We start from the raw sequence: 19,361 nt of genomic DNA on the forward strand, positions 1-19,361 counted from the left end.
CTCTCTCAGTGCTGTGTCTCTCTGTAAGGTGTATATCTCTCTCTCTGTCTCTCTCTCTCTCAATGCTGTCTGTCTGTAACGTATCTCTCTCTCTCTCTTTCTCTCTCGGTGCTGTGTCTGTCTGTAAGGTGTATCTCTCTCTCTCTCTCAGTGCTGTGTCTGTCTGTAACGTATCTCTCTCTCTCTCTCTCTCTCTCTCTCAGTGCTGTGTCTGTCTGTCCGGTGTATCTCTCTCTCTCTCTCTCTCAGTGCTGTGTCTGTCTGTAAGGTGTATCTCTCTCTCTCTCTCTCTCTCTCTCTCTCTCAGTGCTGTGTCTCTCTGTAAGGTGTATATCTCTCTCTCTCTCTCTCTCTCTCAATGCTGTGTCTGTCTGTAACGTATCTCTCTCTCTCTCTCTCTCTCTCTCTCTCTCTCAGTGCTGTGTCTGTCTGTCCGGTGTATCGCTCTCTCTCTCTCTCTCTCTCTCGGTGCTGTGTCTGTCTGTAAGGTGTATCTCTCTCTCTCTCTCAGTGCTGTGTCTGTCTGTAACGTATCTCTCTCTCTCTCTCTCTCTCTCTCTCTCTCTCAGTGCTGTGTCTGTCTGTCCGGTGTATCGCTCTCTCTCTCTCTCTCTCTCAGTGCTGTGTCTGTCTGTAAGGTGTATCTCTCTCTCTCTGTCTCTCAGTGCTGTGTCTGTCTGTCAGGTGTATCTCTCTCTCTCTTAGTGCTGTGTCTGTCTGTAAGGTGTATCTCTCTCTCTCTCTCTCTCTCAGTGCTGTGTCTGTCTGTAACGTATCTCTCTCTCTCTCTCTCTCTCTCAGTGCTGTGTCTGTCTGTAAGGTCTCTCTCTCTCTCTCTCTCAGTGCTGTGTCTGTCTGTAAGGTCTCTCTCTCTCTCTCTCTCAGTGCTGTGTCTGTCTGTAATGTGTATCTCTCTCTCTCTCTCTCTCAGTGCTGTGTCTGTCTGTAAGGTGTGTGTGTCTCTCTCTCTCTCAGTGCTGTGTCTGTCTGTAAGGTGTGTCTCTCTCACTCTCTCTCTCAGTGCTGTGTCTGTCTGTAAGGTGTATCTCTCTCTCTCTCTCTCAGTGCTGTGTCTGTTTGTGAGGTCTGTCTCTCTCTCTCTCTCTCTCTCTCAGTGCTGTGTCTGTCTGTAAGGTCTGTCTCTCTCTCTCTCTCTCTCTCAGTGCTGTGTCTGTCTGTAAGGTGTATCTTTCTCTCTCTCTCAGTGCTGTGTCTGTCTGTAACGTATCTCTCTCTCTCTCTCTCAGTGCTGTGTCTGTCTGTAAGGTGTGTCTCTCTCTCTCTCTCTCTCTCTCTCTCAGTGCTGTGTCTGTCTGTAAGGTGTATCTCTCTCTCTCTCTCAGTGCTGTGTCTGTCTGTCAGGTGTATCTCTCTCTCTCTCTCTCTCTCTCTCTCAGTGCTGTGTCTGTCTGTAAGGTGTATCTTTCTCTCTCTCAGTGCTGTGTCTGTCTGTAAGGTGTGTCTCTCTCTCTCTCTCTCTCTCTCTCTCAGTGCTGTGTCTGTCTGTAAGGTGTATCTCTCTCTCTCTCTCAGTGCTGTGTCTGTCTGTAAGGTGTGTCTCTCTCTCTCTCTCTCAGTGCTGTGTCTGTCTGTAAGGTGTATATATCTCTCTTTCTCTCTCAGTGCTGTGTCTGTCTGTCCGGTGTATATCTCTCTCTCTCTCTCAGTGCTGTATCTGTCTGTAAGGTGTATCTCTCTCTCTCAGTGCTGTGTCTGTCTGTCAGGTGTATATCTCTCTCTCTCTCTCTCAGTGCTGTGTCTGTCTGTAAGGTGTATCTTTCTCTCTCTCTCTCAGTGCTGTGTCTGTCTGTAAGGTGTATCTCTCTCTCTCTCTCAGGCACGGCCTTCGATAAGACTTCCCCAACCTGGGCTGCTCTCTCCAGGATTGCTGCACTCTGTAACAGGGCTGTGTTCCGACCCGGACAGGAAAATATCTCCATCTCTAAGGTAGGACCCACTGTGCACCCAGCAGCACAGAGAGCTCGGTCTCCCTTTCTCTCTCTCTCTCTGTCTCTCTCTTCCCCCCTCTATCTCTCCCTCTGTCCCTGTTTGTCTCGCTCCCTCTCTCCCCGTTTGTCTCTCTCTCCCTCTCTCTCTCTCTCACCCTGTACATTTTCTCTCTCTCTCTCCCACTCACCCAATCCATGTCTCTGCCTATCTTTCTTTCTCTCTCTCTCTCTCTCTCTCTCTCTCCCCTCTCTCCTTGCCTCTCACTTTCTCTCCCTCCATCTCCCTGTCTCTGTCTGTCCCCGTCTCCCTCTCCCTGTCTCTGCCTGTCGCTCTCTCTCTCGCCCTGTCTCTGCCTGTGTGTCTCTCTCTCTCTCCATCTCCCCCTTCCTCTCCTTGCCTCTCTCTTTCCCTCCTCTCTCTCTCTCTCCCCCTCCCTCTCCCTGTCCTTGTCTCTCTCTCTCTGTCTCTCTCTCTCTCTCTCTCTCTCTCCCCCCTGAGTGGAAATTTCCCAGTCTCTGGGTATTGTTGAGGAATTTGGGAGGAAGAGATTGGAGACAGAGAGTGAGGAGAGAGAGTGAGGGTGGAGTGAGAGAACAGAGACCTCTCTGGAACCGAGAGGGGGAACAGCGAGATGAGAGCCTACCTCTGTCACATGGGGATGGGGTCCATTTTACATCCATCAGTGTGTGATTGCACCTCACTGTGACCTCAGTGTAACACATTGACTGGCACTGCCCCACTCACCCCAACCCCCCTGGGCACACACCAACCCGTGACCATGCCCGAGACAGGCTTTCAGAGCGGTGATACCAGGTCACTCCCCCCGGCCTGCACCTCGGGAACTGGGCACCCACAACACAGGGTACACTCCACCCAACCTCCCCCCCCCCCCCACCATCTTGGCATCTGGAACTGCCAGGCTCACCGCTTCCCCCCACCCGGTGGCACATCTTCACTTACATTCCAGTCCATCTCAACGTCAAGGGAGTTGCGGGGTCAGGGGTCACTGGTGTTGGAGGGTGAAGGGGGCCATCAGTCCTGAGGGCGAGAGGGGGAATGCGAAGGAGAGAGAGACAGAGAGAGTGAGTGAGTGTACAGGGAGTGCACACAGTCCGAGAGATGTACAGCATGGAAACAGACCCTTCGGCCCAACCCGTCCAGATATCCCAACCCAATCTAGTCCCACCTGCCAGCACCCGGCCCATATCCCTCCAAACCCTTCCTATTCAGATACCCATCCAGATGCCTCTTAAATGCTGTAATTGTACCAGCCTCCACCACATCCTCTGGCAGCTCATTCCATACACATACCACCCTCTGGGTCTTGCCCCTTAGGTCTCTTTTATATCTTTCCCCTCTCACCCTAAACCTATGCCCCTCTAGTTCTGGACTCCCCCACCCCTTACCCTATCCATGCTCCTCATAATTAAAAAAAAACTCTCGCTGACTCTCCCTCTGCATCTCCCTTTCTCCATCTCACCCTCTCTTCATGTCTCTCTCTCTCTCTCTCTCTCTCTCTGTCTGGCTCCCTGTCTGTGCCTCTTTCTGTCTCTCTCTTTATCTCTCTCTCTTCCTCCCTCTGGAACACACCCGGTTATTCCTTATTGTGGTAGTGAACAGGAAATGAATCCCTGCCCTTCCTGGAGACCCAACAGAGTTAAGGGTTTTACACTGAGTGACCAATCACCCATCATTCCGAGCAGGCTGACAGACAGCACTGACCAGGCTCCTGTATCTAACAGGGAAACTCACGTTAACAGGGAAACAGTCCCAAACTCACAGAGCACAAAACTGCACACAGTAATCCAAACGTGGTCTGACCAGAGTCTTACAGAACCTCAGAGGTACAGCCCTGCTTTTAGATCCCCTTGAAACGTTCCTGATGAAGAGCCGATGCCCGAAATGTCGACCCTCCTGCTCCTTGAATGCTGCCTGTGATTTTTCCAGCACCATCCTCTCGACTCTGAATTTCCGCATCTGCACTCCTCACTCTCCCCTGCTTGAGACAAATGCCAGCCTCGCATTTCCCTCGCTGAGTACCGACTCAAACTGCACGGTTACATTAGATTCAATTCCCTACAGTGTGGAGACAGGCCCTTCAGGACAAACCATTCCACACCGACCCTCCGCAGAGTAACCCACCCAGACCCACTTCCCTCTGACTAATGCACCGAACACTATGGGGTAATTTAGCATGGCCATTCCACCCTAACCTGCACATCCCTGAGCACTATGGGTAATTTAGCATGGCCAATCCACCCTAACCTGCACATCCCTGAGCACTATGGGTAATTTAGCATGGCCAATCCACCCTAACCTGCACATCCCGGGGCACTATGGGTAATTTAGCACGGCCAATCCACCCTAACCTGCACATCCCTGAGCACTATGGGTAATTTAGCATGGCCAATCCACCCTAACCTGCACATCCCTGGGCACTATGGGTAATTTAGCATGGCCAATCCACCCTAACCTGCACATCCTGGGGCACTATGGGTAATTTAGCATGGCCAATCCACCCTAACCTGCACATCCCGGGGCACTATGGGTAATTTAGCATGGCCAATCCACCCTAACCTGCACATCCCTGGGCACTATGGGTAATTTAGCATGGCCAATCCACCCTAACCTGCACATCCCTGAGCACTATGGGTAATTTAGCATGGCCAATCCACCCTAACCTGCACATCCCTGAGCACTATGGGTAATTTAGCATGGCCAATCCACCCTAACCTGCACATCCCTGAGCACTATGGGTAATTTAGCATGGCCAATCCACCCTAACCTGCACATCCCTGAACACTATGGGTAATTTAGCATGGCCAATCCACTCTAACATGCACATCCCTGTGCACTATGGGTAATTTAGCATGGCCAATCCGCCCTAACCTACACATCCCTGAACACTATGGGTAATTTAGCATGGCCAATCCACCCTAACCTGCACATCCCGGGGCACTATGGGTAATTTAGCACGGCCAATCCACCCTAACCTGCACATCTTTGGACTGTGGGAGGAAACTGGAGCACCCAGAGGAAACCCACGCAGACACTGGGAGAATGCGCAAACTCCACACAGAATCGAACCCAGGTCCCTGATGCTGTGAGGCAGCAGCACTAACCACTGAGCCACAGTGCCCCCTGAGATGACCCTGTGAGAATGCTGGACCAGGACCCCCAAGTCCCTTTGTACTTTAGATGTAGTCTGGGGGGCGGGGGGGGGGGGTGGGGGGGGAGGTGGAGGGTAGATTTCAGTGCCCACCAACAAGACTGGCATGGGGCAGCAGCATTCCGGATCGAGCTGGTCAGGTCCGAAAGGACTTCGCTGCTTGACTGGGGTCTGAGGGATGGGGTGGGGGATTGAGAGGGAACCAACAGGAGGGAGAAACACCCCTGCCCTCATCCTCGCCAATCTCTCTTGTTCCACGGTAGTGTGTCCATGATCTCTGCCTGGCAATGTCACCTCCAGTATACCCACCAATCAACCCAGTCTCTCCCTTAAACTGCCACCTGCAGGACAGCCTTTGCCTCAGGTTTAAGGACAGTGCCGGCTTGAGGCGCTGTCCATAACGGCTGCACCCTTTTCCCCATGGCCTGCGTTTCGAATCTATTGCAGACGAATCCTCAAACGTTGTCACGACTCATTGGAGATTAAATCTCCTGTGCCCAAAGGCAACAGAAAAGTTAAAGGCTTTTTTTTAAAAAAGAAGTACCCTGAATTTCCAAACTTAGCCACCGCCGGAAGCCTGCACCAGGCCCCTGTCATTAACAGGAAAGATTGCTCAAATCAATGGACTCTCAAACAACTGAGAATTATGCAAATGCTCCATGTAACTATCAGTTAAACCTTAACCCACCAAGAACTTCCCCCTTCACACAGACAGGATAAAGAAACGCAGGAGTCACAGATGGAAGGAGAAAGCAGAAGGAAACATAAACTGGTCTCCTTTTGGATTAAAGTGTTCTCTTTTACTGCAGAGAACAGAGAGACCACCGGAGCTTCTCTCTATCCCATTCGCAGACCTAAACTGTTCAACAACCTGACAGCCAATCGGGTGGATGTTGGCAGGTGCACTTCCTGTCGACAGGACCAATCAGCTGCCTGTTGCTGGGTGAATCTCCATTTGTAAACCCTCCCCCTTCCTCAGGATGTCAGCACCTTCTCCTGATACTGGTCCAACCAGCAGCTGTGTAAGCAGTGTTTACAGTGAGTGCCGGGTTACCTCACACAGTCCTGGAGGTCGATACCATGGAAAAAGGCCCTTCAGCCCACCTTGCCCATTCTCACTTTCAAAAAAATGCAGCCATTCCTGCTTTTAAAGAGTTGCTTTCTTATTTCATTCCACAACTAGGAAATATCATACACCCTCTCTCTATCTCTCTTTTTCCATCTCTTTCCCTCTCTCTATCTCTCTTTCCTTCTCTTCTTTGTCTCTCTTTTTCTCTTTCTTCATCTGTTTCTCTGCCTCTCTTTCTCTCTCTCTTTATCTGACTGTCTGTTTCTGTCCCTCTTCTCCTCTCTATCTGTCCTCTTTGTGTGTGTCTCTCTCTCTCCCTCTCTCCGCCCTCTGTATTTCTCACCCGCTCTGTCTCTCTCCTTTCTCTGTTACACACTCTCACTCTATCTCTCATCACCTTCCCCTATCTCGCTCTCTCATCTCTCTCTGTTCACCCACCCCATAGATCCCTCTCTATCTCTCCCCCGCTGTGTTCCCCCATCCCTCTCTCCATCCCTCTCTATCTCTCCCTCCATGCCCCTCCATCTCTCTCTATCTCTCCCTCCATGTTCCCCCATCCTTCTCTCCATCCCTCTCTCTCTCTCCCCCTGTGTTCCCCCATCCCTCTCTCCATCCCTCTCTATCTCTCCCTCCATGTCCCCCCATCCCTCTCTATCTCTCCCCCTGTTTTCCCCCATCCCTCTCTCCATCCCCTCTATCTCTCCCCCTGTGTTCCCCCATCCCTCTCTCCTTCCCCTCTATCTCTCCCACTGTGTTCCCCCATCTCTCTCTCCATCCCTCTCTATCTCTCCCCCTGTGTTCCCCCATCCCTCTCTCCATCCCTCTCTATCTCTCCCCCTGTGTTCCCCCATCCCTCTCTCCATCCCTCTCTATCTCTCTCCCTGTGTTCCCCCATTCCCCTCTCCATCCCCTCTATCTCTCCCCCTGTGTTCCCCCATCCCTCTTTCCATCCCTCTCTCTCTCTCCCCCTGTGTTCCCCCATCCCTCTCTCCATCCCTCTCTATCTCTCTCCCTGTGTTCCACCATCCCCCTCTCCATCCCCTCTATCTCTCCCCCACTGTGTTCCCCCATCCCTCTCTCCATCGCCTCTATCTCTCCCCGTGTTCCCCCATCCCTCTCTCCATCCCTCTCTCTCTCTCTTCCCCTGTGTTCCCCCATCCCTCTCTCCATCCCTCTCTCTCTCTCCCCGTGTTCCCCCATCCCTCTCTCCATCCCTCTCTATCTCTCTCCATGTTCCCCCATCCCTCTCTCCATCCCACTCTCTCTCTCCCCCTGTGTTCCCCCATCCCTCTCTCCATCCCCTCTATCTCTCCCCGTGTTCCCCAATCCCTCTCTCCATCCCTCTCTCTCTCTCTCCCCCTGTGTTCCCCCATCCCTCTCTCCATCCCTCTCTCTCTCTCTCCCCCTGTGTTCCCCCATCCCCCTCTCCATCCCTCTCTCTCTCTCCCCCTGTGTTCCCCCATCCCTCTCTCTCTCCCCCTGTGTTCCCCCATCTCTCTCTCCATCCCCTCTATCTCTCCCCGTGTTCCCCCATCCCTCTCTCCATCCCTCTCTCTCTCTCCCCCTGTGTTCCCCCATCCCTCTCTCCATCCCTCTCTCTCTCTCCCCCTGTGTCCCCCGTCGCCCCCTCCATCCCTCTCTCTCTCTCCCCCCCTGTGTTCCCCATCCCTCTCTCTCTCTCCCCCTGTGTTCCCCCATCCCTCTCTCCATCCCTCTCTCTCTCTCTCCCCCTGTGTTCCCCCATCCCTCTCTCCATCCCCTCTATCTCTCCCCGTGTTCCCCCATCCCTCTCTCCATCCCTCTCTCTCTCTCCCCCTGTGTTCCCCCATCCCCCTCTCTATCCCCTCTAACTCTCCGCCTGTGTTCCCCCATCCCTCTCTCCATGCCTCTCTCTCTCCCCCTGTGTTCCCCCATCCCTCTCTCCATGCCTCTCTCTCTCCCCCTCTGTTCCCCCATCCCTCTCTCCATCCCTCTCTCTCTCTCCCCCTGTGTTCCCCCATCCCTCTCTCCATGCCTCTCTCTCTCCCCCTCTGTTCCCCACCCCATCCCTCTCTCCCTCTCCCCCTGTCCAAGCAGCCTGTGTAATTGGAGCTAACCTGCCCGGGGTTTATCCCCCCCTGGCCCTGTTACAGAGGGAGACTGCCGGCGATGCATCTGAGTCAGCATTGCTGAAGTGCATTGAGCTGTCGTGTGGCTCCGTCAGAGAGATGAGGGAGAGGAATCCCAAAGTGACCGAAATCCCCTTCAACTCCACCAACAAGTACCAGGTGGGTAGTGTCTCGGTGGGGTATTGTCTCAGTGGGGTAGTGTCTCAGTGGGGTATTGTCTCAATGGGGTAGTGTCTCAGTGGGGTATTGTCTCAGTGGGGTAGTGTCTCAGTGGGGTATTGTCTCAGTGGGTATTGTCTCAGTGGGGTATTTTCTCAGTGGGGTAGTGTCTCAGTGGGGTATTGTCTCAGTGGGGTAGTGTCTCGGTGGGGTAGTGTCTCAGTGGGTAGTGTCTCAGTGGGGTAGTGTCTCAGTGGGGTAGTGTCTCAGTGGGTAGTGTCTCAGTGGGTAGTGTCTCGGTGGGGTAGTGTCTCGGTGGGGTAGTGTCTCAGTGGGGTAGTGTCTCAGTGGGGTAGTGTCTCAGTGGGTAGTGTCTCAGTGGGTCGTGTCTCGGTGGGGTAGTGTCTCAGTGGGGTAGTGTCTCGGTGGGGTATTGTCTCGGTGGGGTATTGTCTCAGTGGGGTAGTGTCTCGGTGGGGTATTGTCTCGGTGGGGTATTGTCTCGGTGGGGTATTGTCTCGGTGGGGTATTGTCTCGATGGGTATTGTCTCAGTGGGTAGTGTCTCAGTGGGTAGTGTCTCAGTGGGTAGTGTCTCAGTGGGTAGTGTCTCAGTGGGGTAGTGTCTCAGTGGGGTAGTGTCTCAGTGGGTAGTGTCTCGATGGGTAGTGTCTCGATGGGTAGTGTCTCGATGGGTAGTGTCTCAGTGAGTAGTGTCCCAGTGGGGTAGTGTCTCAGTGGGTAGTGTCTCAGTGGGTAGTGTCTCAGTGGGTATTGTCTCAGTGGGTAGTGTCTCGGTGGGTAGTGTCTCAGTGGGTAGTGTCTCAGTGGGGTAGTGTCTCAGTGGGGTAGTGTCTCAGTGGGTAGTGTCTCCTTGGGGTAGTCTCTCAGTGGGGTAGTGTCTCGATGGGTAGTGTCTCGATGGGTAGTGTCTCAGTGGGGTAGTGTCTCAGTGGGGTAGTGTCTCATTGGGGTAGTGTCTCGATGGGTAGTGTCTCGATGGGTAGTGTCTCGATGGGTAGTGTCGCGATGGGTAGTGTCTCAGTGGGGTAGTGTCTCAGTGGGGTAGTGTCTCAGTGGGTCGTGTCTCAGTGGGGTATTGTCTCAGTGGGGTAGTGTCTCCTTGGGGTAGTCTCTCAGTGGGGTAGTGTCTCAGTGGGTAGTGTCTCGGTGGGTAGTGTCTCAGTGGGGTAGTGTCTCAGTGGGTAGTGTCTCAGTGGGTAGTGTCTCAGTGGGTTGTGTCTCATTGGGGTAGTGTCTCGATGGGTAGTGTCTCGATGGGTAGTGTCTCGATGGGTAGTGTCTCAGTGGGGTAGTGTCTCAGTGGGGTAGTGTCTCAGTGGGTCGTGTCTCAGTGGGGTATTGTCTCAGTGGGGTAGTGTCTCAGTGGGTAGTGTCTCAGTGGGGTAGTGTCTCAGTGGGTAGTGTCTCAGTGGGGTAGTGTCTCGGTCGGGTAGTGTCTCGGTGGGGTAGTGTCTCGGTGGGTAGTGTCTCAGTGGGTATTGTCTCAGTGGGTAGTGTCTCAGTGGGTAGTGTCTCGGTGGGGTAGTGTCTCGGTGGGTAGTGTCTCGGTGGGTATTGTCTCAGTGGGTAGTGTCTCGGTGGGGTAGTGTCTCGGTGGGGTAGTGTCTCGGTGGGTAGTGTCTCAGTGGGTAGTGTCTCAGTGGGGTAGTGTCTCAGTGGGTAGTGTCTCAGTGGGTAGTGTCTCAGTGGGTAGTGTCTCGGTGGGGTAGTGTCTCGGTGGGTAGTGTCTCAGTGGGTATTGTCTCAGTGGGTAGTGTCTCGGTGGGGTAGTGTCTCGGTGGGGTAGTGTCTCGGTGGGTAGTGTCTCAGTGGGTAGAGTCTCAGTGGGGTAGTGTCTCAGTGGGTAGTGTCTCAGTGGGTAGTGTCTCGGTGGGGTGGTGTCTCGGTGGGTAGTGTCTCGGTGGGGTATTGTCTCAGTGGGTAGTGTCTCAGTGGGTAGTGTCTCGATGGGGTAGTGTCTCGGTGGGTAGTGTCTCAGTGGGTAGTGTCTCGGTGGGGTAGTGTCTCAGTGGGGTAGTGTCTCAGTGGGGTAGTGTCTCGGTGGGGTAGTGTCTCGGTGGGGTAGTGTCTCGGTGGGTAGTGTCTCGGTGGGTGGTGTCTCAGTGGGTACTGTCTCAGTGGGTAGTGTCTCAGTGGGTAGTGTCTCGGTGGGGTAGTGTCTCAGTGGGTAGTGTCTCAGTGGGGTAGTGTCTCAGTGGGTAGTGTCTCAGTGGGTAGTGTCTCAGTGGGTAGTGTCTCAGTGGGTGGTGTCTCAGTGGGTACTGTCTCAGTGGGGTAGTGTCTCAGTGGGGGAGTGTCTCAGTGGGTAGTGTCTCAGTGGGGTAGTGTCTCAGTGGGGTAGTGTCTCAGTGGGGTAGTGTCACGGTGGGGTATTGTCTCAGTGGGATATTGTCTCAGTGGGGTAGTGTCTCGGTGGTTAGTGTCTCGGTGGGTGGTGTCTCAGTGGGTACTGTCTCAGTGGGGTAGTGTCTCAGTGGGGTAGTGTCTCGGTGGGGTAGTGTCTCGGTGGGTAGTGTCTCAGTGGGTAGTGTCTCAGTGGGTAGAGTCTCGGTGGGTAGTGTCTCAGTGGGGTAGTGTCTCAGTGGGGTAGTGTCTCGGTGGGCAGTGTCTCAGTGGGGTAGTGTCTCAGTGGGGTAGTGTCTCAGTGGGTAGTGTCTCAGTGGGGTAGTGTCTCAGTGGGGTAGTGTCACGGTGGGGTATTGTCTCAGTGGGATATTGTCTCAGTGGGGTAGTGTCTCGGTGGGGTCGTGTCTCAGTGGGTAGTGTCTCAGTGGGTAGTGTCTCAGTGGGGTAGTGTCTCAGTGGGGTAGTGTCACGGTGGGGTATTGTCTCAGTGGGGTATTGTCTCAGTGGGGTAGTGTCTCGGTGGGGTAGTGTCTCGGTGGGTAGTGTCTCAGTGGGTAGTGTCTCAGTGGGGTAGTGTCTCAGTGGGTAGTGTCTCAGTGGGTAGTGTCTCAGTGGGTAGTGTCTCGGTGGGGTAGTGTCTCGGTGGGGTAGTGTCTCGGTGGGGTAGTGTCTCAGTGGGTCGTGTCTCAGTGGGGTAGTGTCTCAGTGGGTAGTGTCTCAGTGGGTAGTGTCTCAGTGGGTCGTGTCTCAGTGGGGTATTGTCTCAGTGGGTAGTCTCTCAGTGGGTAGTGTCTCAGTGGGTAGTGTCTCATTGGGGTATTGTCTCAGTGGGTAGTGTCTCAGTGGGGTAGTGTCTCAGTGGGTAGTGTCTCAGTGGGTAGTGTCTCATTGGGGTATTGTCTCAGTGGGTAGTGTCTCAGTGGGGTAGTGTCTCAGTGGGTAGTGTCTCAGTGGGTCGTGTCTCAGTGGGGTATTGTCTCAGTGGGTAGTCTCTCAGTGGGTAGTGTCTCAGTGGGTAGTGTCTCATTGGGGTATTGTCTCAGTGGGTAGTGTCTCAGTGGGGTAGTGTCTCAGTGGGTAGTGTCTCAGTGGGTAGTGTCTCAGTGGGGTAGTGTCTCGGTGGGTAGTGTCTCGGTGGGTGGTGTCTCAGTGGGTACTGTCTCAGTGGGTAGTGTATCGGTGGGGTAGTGTCTCAGTGGGGTAGTGTCTCAGTGGGGTAGTGTCTCAGTGGGTAGTGTCTCAGTGGGGTAGTGTCTCAGTGGGTAGTGTCTCAGTGGGGTAGTGTCTCAGTGGGGTAGTGTCACGGTGGGGTATTGTCTCAGTGGGGTATTGTCTCAGTGGGTAGTGTCCCAGTGGGGTAGTGTCTCAGTGGGGTGGTGTCTCGGTGGGTAGTGTCTCCGTGGATAGTGTCTCGGTGGGGTAGTGTCTCGGTGGGTGGTGTCTCAGTGGGTACTGTCTCAGTGGGGTAGTGTCTCGGTGGGGTATTGTCTCAGTGGGTAGTGTCTCGGTGGGGTAGTGTCTCAGTGGGGTAGTGTCTCAGTGGGGTAGTGTCTCAGTGGGGTAGTGTCTCAGTGGGGTAGAGTCTCAGTGGGTAGTGTCTCAGTGGGTAGTGTCTCAGTGGGGTAGTGTCTCAGTGGGGTAGTGTCTCAGTGGGTAGTGTCTCCTTGGGGTAGTGTCTCAGTGGGTAGTGTCTCAGTGGGTCGTGTCTCGGGGTGGGCAGTGTCTCAGTGGGTATTGTCTCAGTGGGGTGGTGTCTCAGTGGGGTATTGTCTCAGTGGGGTAGTGCCTCAGTGGGTTGGTGTCTCAGTGGGTAGTGTCTCAGTGGGTAGTGTCTCAGTGGGTAGTCTCTCGGTGGGGTAGTGTCTCAGTGGGTAGTGGCTCAGTGGGTAGTGGCTCAGTGGGTAGTGTCTCGGTGGGGTAGTGTCTCAGTGGGTAGTGGCTCAGTGGGTAGTGGCTCAGTGGGTAGTGTCTCAGTTGGGTAGTATCTCAGTAGGTAGTGTCTCAGTGGGTAGTGTCTCAGTGGGTTGGTGTCTCAGTGGGTTGGTGTCTCAGTGGGTTGGTGTCTCAGTGGGTAGTGTCTCAGTGGGTAGTATCTCAGTGGGTTGGTGTCTCAGTGGGTTGGTGTCTCAGTGGGTGGTGTCTCAGTGGGTAGTGTCTCAGTGGGGTAGTGTCTCAGTGGGGGAGTGTCTCAGTGGGGTAGTGTCTCAGTGGGGTAGTGTCTCAGTGGGGTAGTGTCACGGTGGGGTATTGTCTCAGTGGGATATTGTCTCAGTGGGGTAGTGTCTCGGTGGTTAGTGTCTCGGTGGTTAGTGTCTCGGTGGGTGGTGTCTCAGTGGGTACTGTCTCAGTGGGGTAGTGTCTCAGTGGGGTAGTGTCTCGGTGGGGTAGTGTCTCGGTGGGTAGTGTCTCAGTGGGTAGTGTCTCAGTGGGTAGAGTCTCGGTGGGTAGTGTCTCAGTGGGGTAGTGTCTCAGTGGGGTAGTGTCTCGGTGGGCAGTGTCTCAGTGGGGTAGTGTCTCAGTGGGGTAGTGTCTCAGTGGGTAGTGTCTCAGTGGGGTAGTGTCTCAGTGGGGTAGTGTCACGGTGGGGTATTGTCTCAGTGGGATATTGTCTCAGTGGGGTAGTGTCTCGGTGGGGTCGTGTCTCAGTGGGTAGTGTCTCAGTGGGTAGTGTCTCAGTGGGGTAGTGTCTCAGTGGGGTAGTGTCACGGTGGGGTATTGTCTCAGTGGGGTATTGTCTCAGTGGGGTAGTGTCTCGGTGGGGTAGTGTCTCGGTGGGGTAGTGTCTCAGTGGGTAGTGTCTCAGTGGGGTAGTGTCTCAGTGGGTAGTGTCTCAGTGGGTAGTGTCTCAGTGGGTAGTGTCTCGGTGGGGTAGTGTCTCGGTGGGGTAGTGTCTCGGTGGGGTAGTGTCTCAGTGGGTCGTGTCTCAGTGGGGTAGTGTCTCAGTGGGTAGTGTCTCAGTGGGTAGTGTCTCAGTGGGTCGTGTCTCAGTGGGGTATTGTCTCAGTGGGTAGTCTCTCAGTGGGTAGTGTCTCAGTGGGTAGTGTCTCATTGGGGTATTGTCTCAGTGGGTAGTGTCTCAGTGGGGTAGTGTCTCAGTGGGTAGTGTCTCAGTGGGTAGTGTCTCATTGGGGTATTGTCTCAGTGGGGTAGTGTCTCAGTGGGGTAGTGTCTCGGTGGGTAGTGTCTCGGTGGGTGGTGTCTCAGTGGGTACTGTCTCAGTGGGTAGTGTATCGGTGGGGTAGTGTCTCAGTGGGGTAGTGTCTCAGTGGGGTAGTGTCTCAGTGGGTAGTGTCTCAGTGGGGTAGTGTCTCAGTGGGGTAGTGTCTCAGTGGGGTAGTGTCACGGTGGGGTATTGTCTCAGTGGGGTATTGTCTCAGTGGGTAGTGTCCCAGTGGGGTAGTGTCTCAGTGGGGTGGTGTCTCGGTGGGTAGTGTCTCCGTGGATAGTGTCTCGGTGGGGTAGTGTCTCGGTGGGTAGTGTCTCGGTGGGTGGTGTCTCAGTGGGTACTGTCTCAGTGGGGTAGTGTCTCGGTGGGGTATTGTCTCAGTGGGTAGTGTCTCGGTGGGGTAGTGTCTCAGTGGGGTAGTGTCTCAGTGGGGTAGTGTCTCAGTGGGGTAGAGTCTCAGTGGGTAGTGTCTCAGTGGGTAGTGTCTCAGTGGGGTAGTGTCTCAGTGGGGTAGTGTCTCAGTGGGTAGTGTCTCCTTGGGGTAGTGTCTCAGTGGGTAGTGTCTCAGTGGGTCGTGTCTCGGGGTGGGCAGTGTCTCAGTGGGTATTGTCTCAGTGGGGTGGTGTCTCAGTGGGGTATTGTCTCAGTGGGGTAGTGCCTCAGTGGGTTGGTGTCTCAGTGGGTAGTGTCTCAGTGGGTAGTGTCTCAGTGGGTAGTCTCTCGGTGGGGTAGTGTCTCAGTGGGTAGTGGCTCAGTGGGTAGTGGCTCAGTGGGTAGTGTCTCGGTGGGGTAGTGTCTCAGTGGGTAGTGGCTCAGTGGGTAGTGGCTCAGTGGGTAGTGTCTCAGTTGGGTAGTGTCTCAGTGGGTTGGTGTCTCAGTGGGTTGGTGTCTCAGTGGGTAGTGTCTCAGTGGGTAGTGTCTCAGTGGGTTGGTGTCTCAGTGGGTTGGTGTCTCAGTGGGTTGGTGTCTCAGTGGGTAGTGTCTTAGTGGGGTAGTGTCTCAGTGGGGTAGTGTCTCAGTGGGGTAGTGTCTCAGTGGGGTATTGTCTCAGTGGGTAGTGTCTCAGTGGGTAGTGTCTCAGTGGGTAGTGTCTCAGTGGGTAGTGTCTCGGTGGGTTGTGTCTCAGTGGGGTAGTGTCTCAGTGGGTAGTGTCTCGGTGGGGTATTGTCTCAGTGTGTAGTGTCTCGGTGTGGTAGTGTCTCAGTGGGTAGAGTCTCCTTGGGGTACTGTCTCAGTGGGTAGTGTCTCAGTGGATAGTGTCTCGGGGGGGTAGTGTCTCAGTGGGTAGTGTCTCGGTGGGTAGTGTCTCGGTGGGTAGTGTCTCCTTGTGGTAGTGTCTCAGTGGGTAGTGTCTCGGGGTGGGCAGTGTCTCAGTGGGTATTGTCTTAGTGGGGTAGTGTGTCAGTGGGGTATTGTCTCAGTGGGTAGTGTCTCAGTGGGGTAGTGTCTCAGTGGGGTAGTGTCTCAGTGGGGTATTGTCTCAGTGGGGTAGTGTCTCAGTGGGTAGTGTCTCGGAGGGTTGTGTCTCAGTGGGGTAGTGTCTCGGAGGGTAGTGGCTCAGTGGGTAGTGGCTCAGTGGGTAGTGTCTCGGTGGGGTAGTGTCTCAGTGGGTAGTGTCTCAGTGGGTAGTGTCTCAGTGGGTCGTGTCTCAGTGGGGTATTGTCTCAGTGGGTAGTCTCTCAGTGGGTAGTGTCTCAGTGGGTAGTGTCTCATTGGGGTATTGTCTCAGTGGGTAGTGTCTCAGTGGGGTAGTGTCTCAGTGGGTAGTGTCTCAGTGGGTAGTGTCTCATTGGGGTATTGTCTCAGTGGGGTAGTGTCTCAGTGGGGTAGTGTCTCGGTGGGTAGTGTCTCGGTGGGTGGTGTCTCAGTGGGTACTGTCTCAGTGGGTAGTGTCTCGGTGGGGTAGTGTCTCAGTGGGGTAGTGTCTCAGTGGGGTAGTGTCTCAGTGGGTAGTGTCTCAGTGGGGTAGTGTCTCAGTGGGGTAGTGTCCCAGTGGGGTAGTGTCTCAGTGGGTAGTGTCTCAGTGGGGTAGTGTCTCAGTGGGGTAGTGTCACGGTGGGGTATTGTCTCAGTGGGGTATTGTCTCAGTGGGTAGTGTCTCAGTGGGTAGTGTCTCAGTGGGGTAGTGTCTCAGTGGGGTAGTGTCACGGTGGGGTATTGTCTCAGTGGGGTATTGTCTCAGTGGGTAGTGTCCCAGTGGGGTAGTGTCTCAGTGGGGTGGTGTCTCGGTGGGTAGTGTCTCCGTGGATAGTGTCTCGGTGGGGTAGTGTCTCGGTGGGTAGTGTCTCGGTGGGTGGTGTCTCAGTGGGTACTGTCTCAGTGGGGTAGTGTCTCGGTGGGGTATTGTCTCAGTGGGTAGTGTCTCGGTGGGGTAGTGTCTCGGTGGGGTAGTGTCTCAGTGGGGTAGTGTCTCAGTGGGGTAGTGTCTCAGTGGGGTAGTGTCTCAGTGGGGTAGAGTCTCAGTGGGTAGTGTCACAGTGGGTAGTGTCTCAGTGGGGTAGTGTCTCAGTGGGTAGTGTCTCCTTGGGGTAGTGTCTCCTTGGGGTAGTGTCTCAGTGGGTAGTGTCTCAGTGGGTCGTGTCTCGGGGTGGGCAGTGTCTCAGTGGGTATTGTCTCAGTGGGGTAGTGTCTCAGTGGGGTAGTGTCACGGTGGGGTATTGTCTCAGTGGGGTATTGTCTCAGTGGGGTAGTGTCTCGGTGGGGTAGTGTCTCGGTGGGGTAGTGTCTCAGTGGGTAGTGTCTCAGTGGGGTAGTGTCTCAGTGGGTAGTGTCTCAGTGGGTAGTGTCTCGGTGGGGTAGTGTCTCGGTGGGGTAGTGTCTCGGTGGGGTAGTGTCTCAGTGGGTCGTGTCTCAGTGGGGTAGTGTCTCAGTGGGTAGTGTCTCAGTGGGTAGTGTCTCAGTGGGTCGTGTCTCAGTGGGGTATTGTCTCAGTGGGTAGTCTCTCAGTGGGTAGTGTCTCAGTGGGTAGTGTCTCATTGGGGTATTGTCTCAGTGGGTAGTGTCTCAGTGGGGTAGTGTCTCAGTGGGTAGTGTCTCAGTGGGTAGTGTCTCATTGGGGTATTGTCTCAGTGGGGTAGTGTCTCAGTGGGGTAGTGTCTCGGTGGGTAGTGTCTCGGTGGGTGGTGTCTCAGTGGGTACTGTCTCAGTGGGTAGTGTATCGGTGGGGTAGTGTCTCAGTGGGGTAGTGTCTCAGTGGGGTAGTGTCTCAGTGGGTAGTGTCTCAGTGGGGTAGTGTCTCAGTGGGGTAGTGTCTCAGTGGGGTAGTGTCTCAGTGGGGTAGTGTCACGGTGGGGTATTGTCTCAGTGGGGTATTGTCTCAGTGGGTAGTGTCCCAGTGGGGTAGTGTCTCAGTGGGGTGGTGTCTCGGTGGGTAGTGTCTCCGTGGATAGTGTCTCGGTGGGGTAGTGTCTCGGTGGGTAGTGTCTCGGTGGGTGGTGTCTCAGTGGGTACTGTCTCAGTGGGGTAGTGTCTCGGTGGGGTATTGTCTCAGTGGGTAGTGTCTCGGTGGGGTAGTGTCTCAGTGGGGTAGTGTCTCAGTGGGGTAGTGTCTCAGTGGGGTAGAGTCTCAGTGGGTAGTGTCTCAGTGGGTAGTGTCTCAGTGGGGTAGTGTCTCAGTGGGGTAGTGTCTCAGTGGGTAGTGTCTCCTTGGGGTAGTGTCTCAGTGGGTAGTGTCTCAGTGGGTCGTGTCTCGGGGTGGGCAGTGTCTCAGTGGGTATTGTCTCAGTGGGGTGGTGTCTCAGTGGGGTATTGTCTCAGTGGGGTAGTGCCTCAGTGGGTTGGTGTCTCAGTGGGTAGTGTCTCAGTGGGTAGTGTCTCAGTGGGTAGTCTCTCGGTGGGGTAGTGTCTCAGTGGGTAGTGGCTCAGTGGGTAGTGGCTCAGTGGGTAGTGTCTCGGTGGGGTAGTGTCTCAGTGGGTAGTGGCTCAGTGGGTAGTGGCTCAGTGGGTAGTGTCTCAGTTGGGTAGTATCTCAGTGGGTAGTGTCTCAGTGGGTAGTGTCTCAGTGGGTTGGTGTCTCAGTGGGTTGGTGTCTCAGTGGGTAGTGTCTCAGTGGGTAGTGTCTCAGTGGGTTGGTGTCTCAGTGGGTTGGTGTCTCAGTGGGTTGGTGTCTCAGTGGGTAGTGTCTTAGTGGGGTAGTGTCTCAGTGGGGTAGTGTCTCAGTGGGGTAGTGTCTCAGTGGGGTATTGTCTCAGTGGGTAGTGTCTCAGTGGGTAGTGTCTCAGTGGGTAGTGTCTCAGTGGGTAGTGTCTCGGTGGGTTGTGTCTCAGTGGGGTAGTGTCTCAGTGGGTAGTGTCTCGGTGGGGTATTGTCTCAGTGTGTAGTGTCTCGGTGTGGTAGTGTCTCAGTGGGTAGAGTCTCCTTGGGGTACTGTCTCAGTGGGTAGTGTCTCAGTGGATAGTGTCTCGGGGGGGTAGTGTCTCAGTGGGTAGTGTCTCGGTGGGTAGTGTCTCGGTGGGTAGTGTCTCCTTGTGGTAGTGTCTCAGTGGGTAGTGTCTCGGGGTGGGCAGTGTCTCAGTGGGTATTGTCTTAGTGGGGTAGTGTGTCAGTGGGGTATTGTCTCAGTGGGTAGTGTCTCAGTGGGGTAGTGTCTCAGTGGGGTAGTGTCTCAGTGGGGTATTGTCTCAGTGGGGTAGTGTCTCAGTGGGTAGTGTCTCGGAGGGTTGTGTCTCAGTGGGGTAGTGTCTCGGAGGGTAGTGGCTCAGTGGGTAGTGGCTCAGTGGGTAGTGTCTCGGTGGGGTAGTGTCTCAGTGGGTAGTGTCTCAGTGGGTAGTGTCTCAGTGGGTCGTGTCTCAGTGGGGTATTGTCTCAGTGGGTAGTCTCTCAGTGGGTAGTGTCTCAGTGGGTAGTGTCTCATTGGGGTATTGTCTCAGTGGGTAGTGTCTCAGTGGGGTAGTGTCTCAGTGGGTAGTGTCTCAGTGGGTAGTGTCTCATTGGGGTATTGTCTCAGTGGGGTAGTGTCTCAGTGGGGTAGTGTCACGGTGGGTAGTGTCTCGGTGGGTGGTGTCTCAGTGGGTACTGTCTCAGTGGGTAGTGTCTCGGTGGGGTAGTGTCTCAGTGGGGTAGTGTCTCAGTGGGGTAGTGTCTCAGTGGGTAGTGTCTCAGTGGGGTAGTGTCTCAGTGGGGTAGTGTCCCAGTGGGGTAGTGTCTCAGTGGGTAGTGTCTCAGTGGGGTAGTGTCTCAGTGGGGTAGTGTCACGGTGGGGTATTGTCTCAGTGGGGTATTGTCTCAGTGGGTAGTGTCTCAGTGGGGTAGTGTCTCAGTGGGGTAGTGTCACGGTGGGGTATTGTCTCAGTGGGGTATTGTCTCAGTGGGTAGTGTCCCAGTGGGGTAGTGTCTCAGTGGGGTGGTGTCTCGGTGGGTAGTGTCTCCGTGGA

At 54.6% G+C, this 19,361-nt stretch overlaps 1 protein-coding gene across 1 annotated transcript in view; it reads left to right on the top strand.

Annotated features, from left to right (window-relative positions):
• LOC122545448 (sodium/potassium-transporting ATPase subunit alpha-2) overlaps window positions 1-19,361 on the top strand; it is a 415,006-nt gene that overhangs the window by 12,411 nt on the left and 383,234 nt on the right. Inside the window, exons 4-5 of the mRNA XM_087981744.1 lie at window positions 1,838-1,947; window positions 8,321-8,455. Of these exons, the coding sequence (XP_087837870.1) occupies window positions 1,838-1,947; window positions 8,321-8,455 (245 nt within the window). The remainder of the gene's footprint in view (window positions 1-1,837; window positions 1,948-8,320; window positions 8,456-19,361) is intronic.

This window comes from Chiloscyllium plagiosum, unplaced genomic scaffold (assembly GCF_037043375.1).
Source record: "Chiloscyllium plagiosum isolate Xiang-an unplaced genomic scaffold, Cpla_swu_hap1 HiC_scaffold_40, whole genome shotgun sequence".
Lineage (NCBI taxonomy): Eukaryota > Metazoa > Chordata > Chondrichthyes > Orectolobiformes > Hemiscylliidae > Chiloscyllium > Chiloscyllium plagiosum.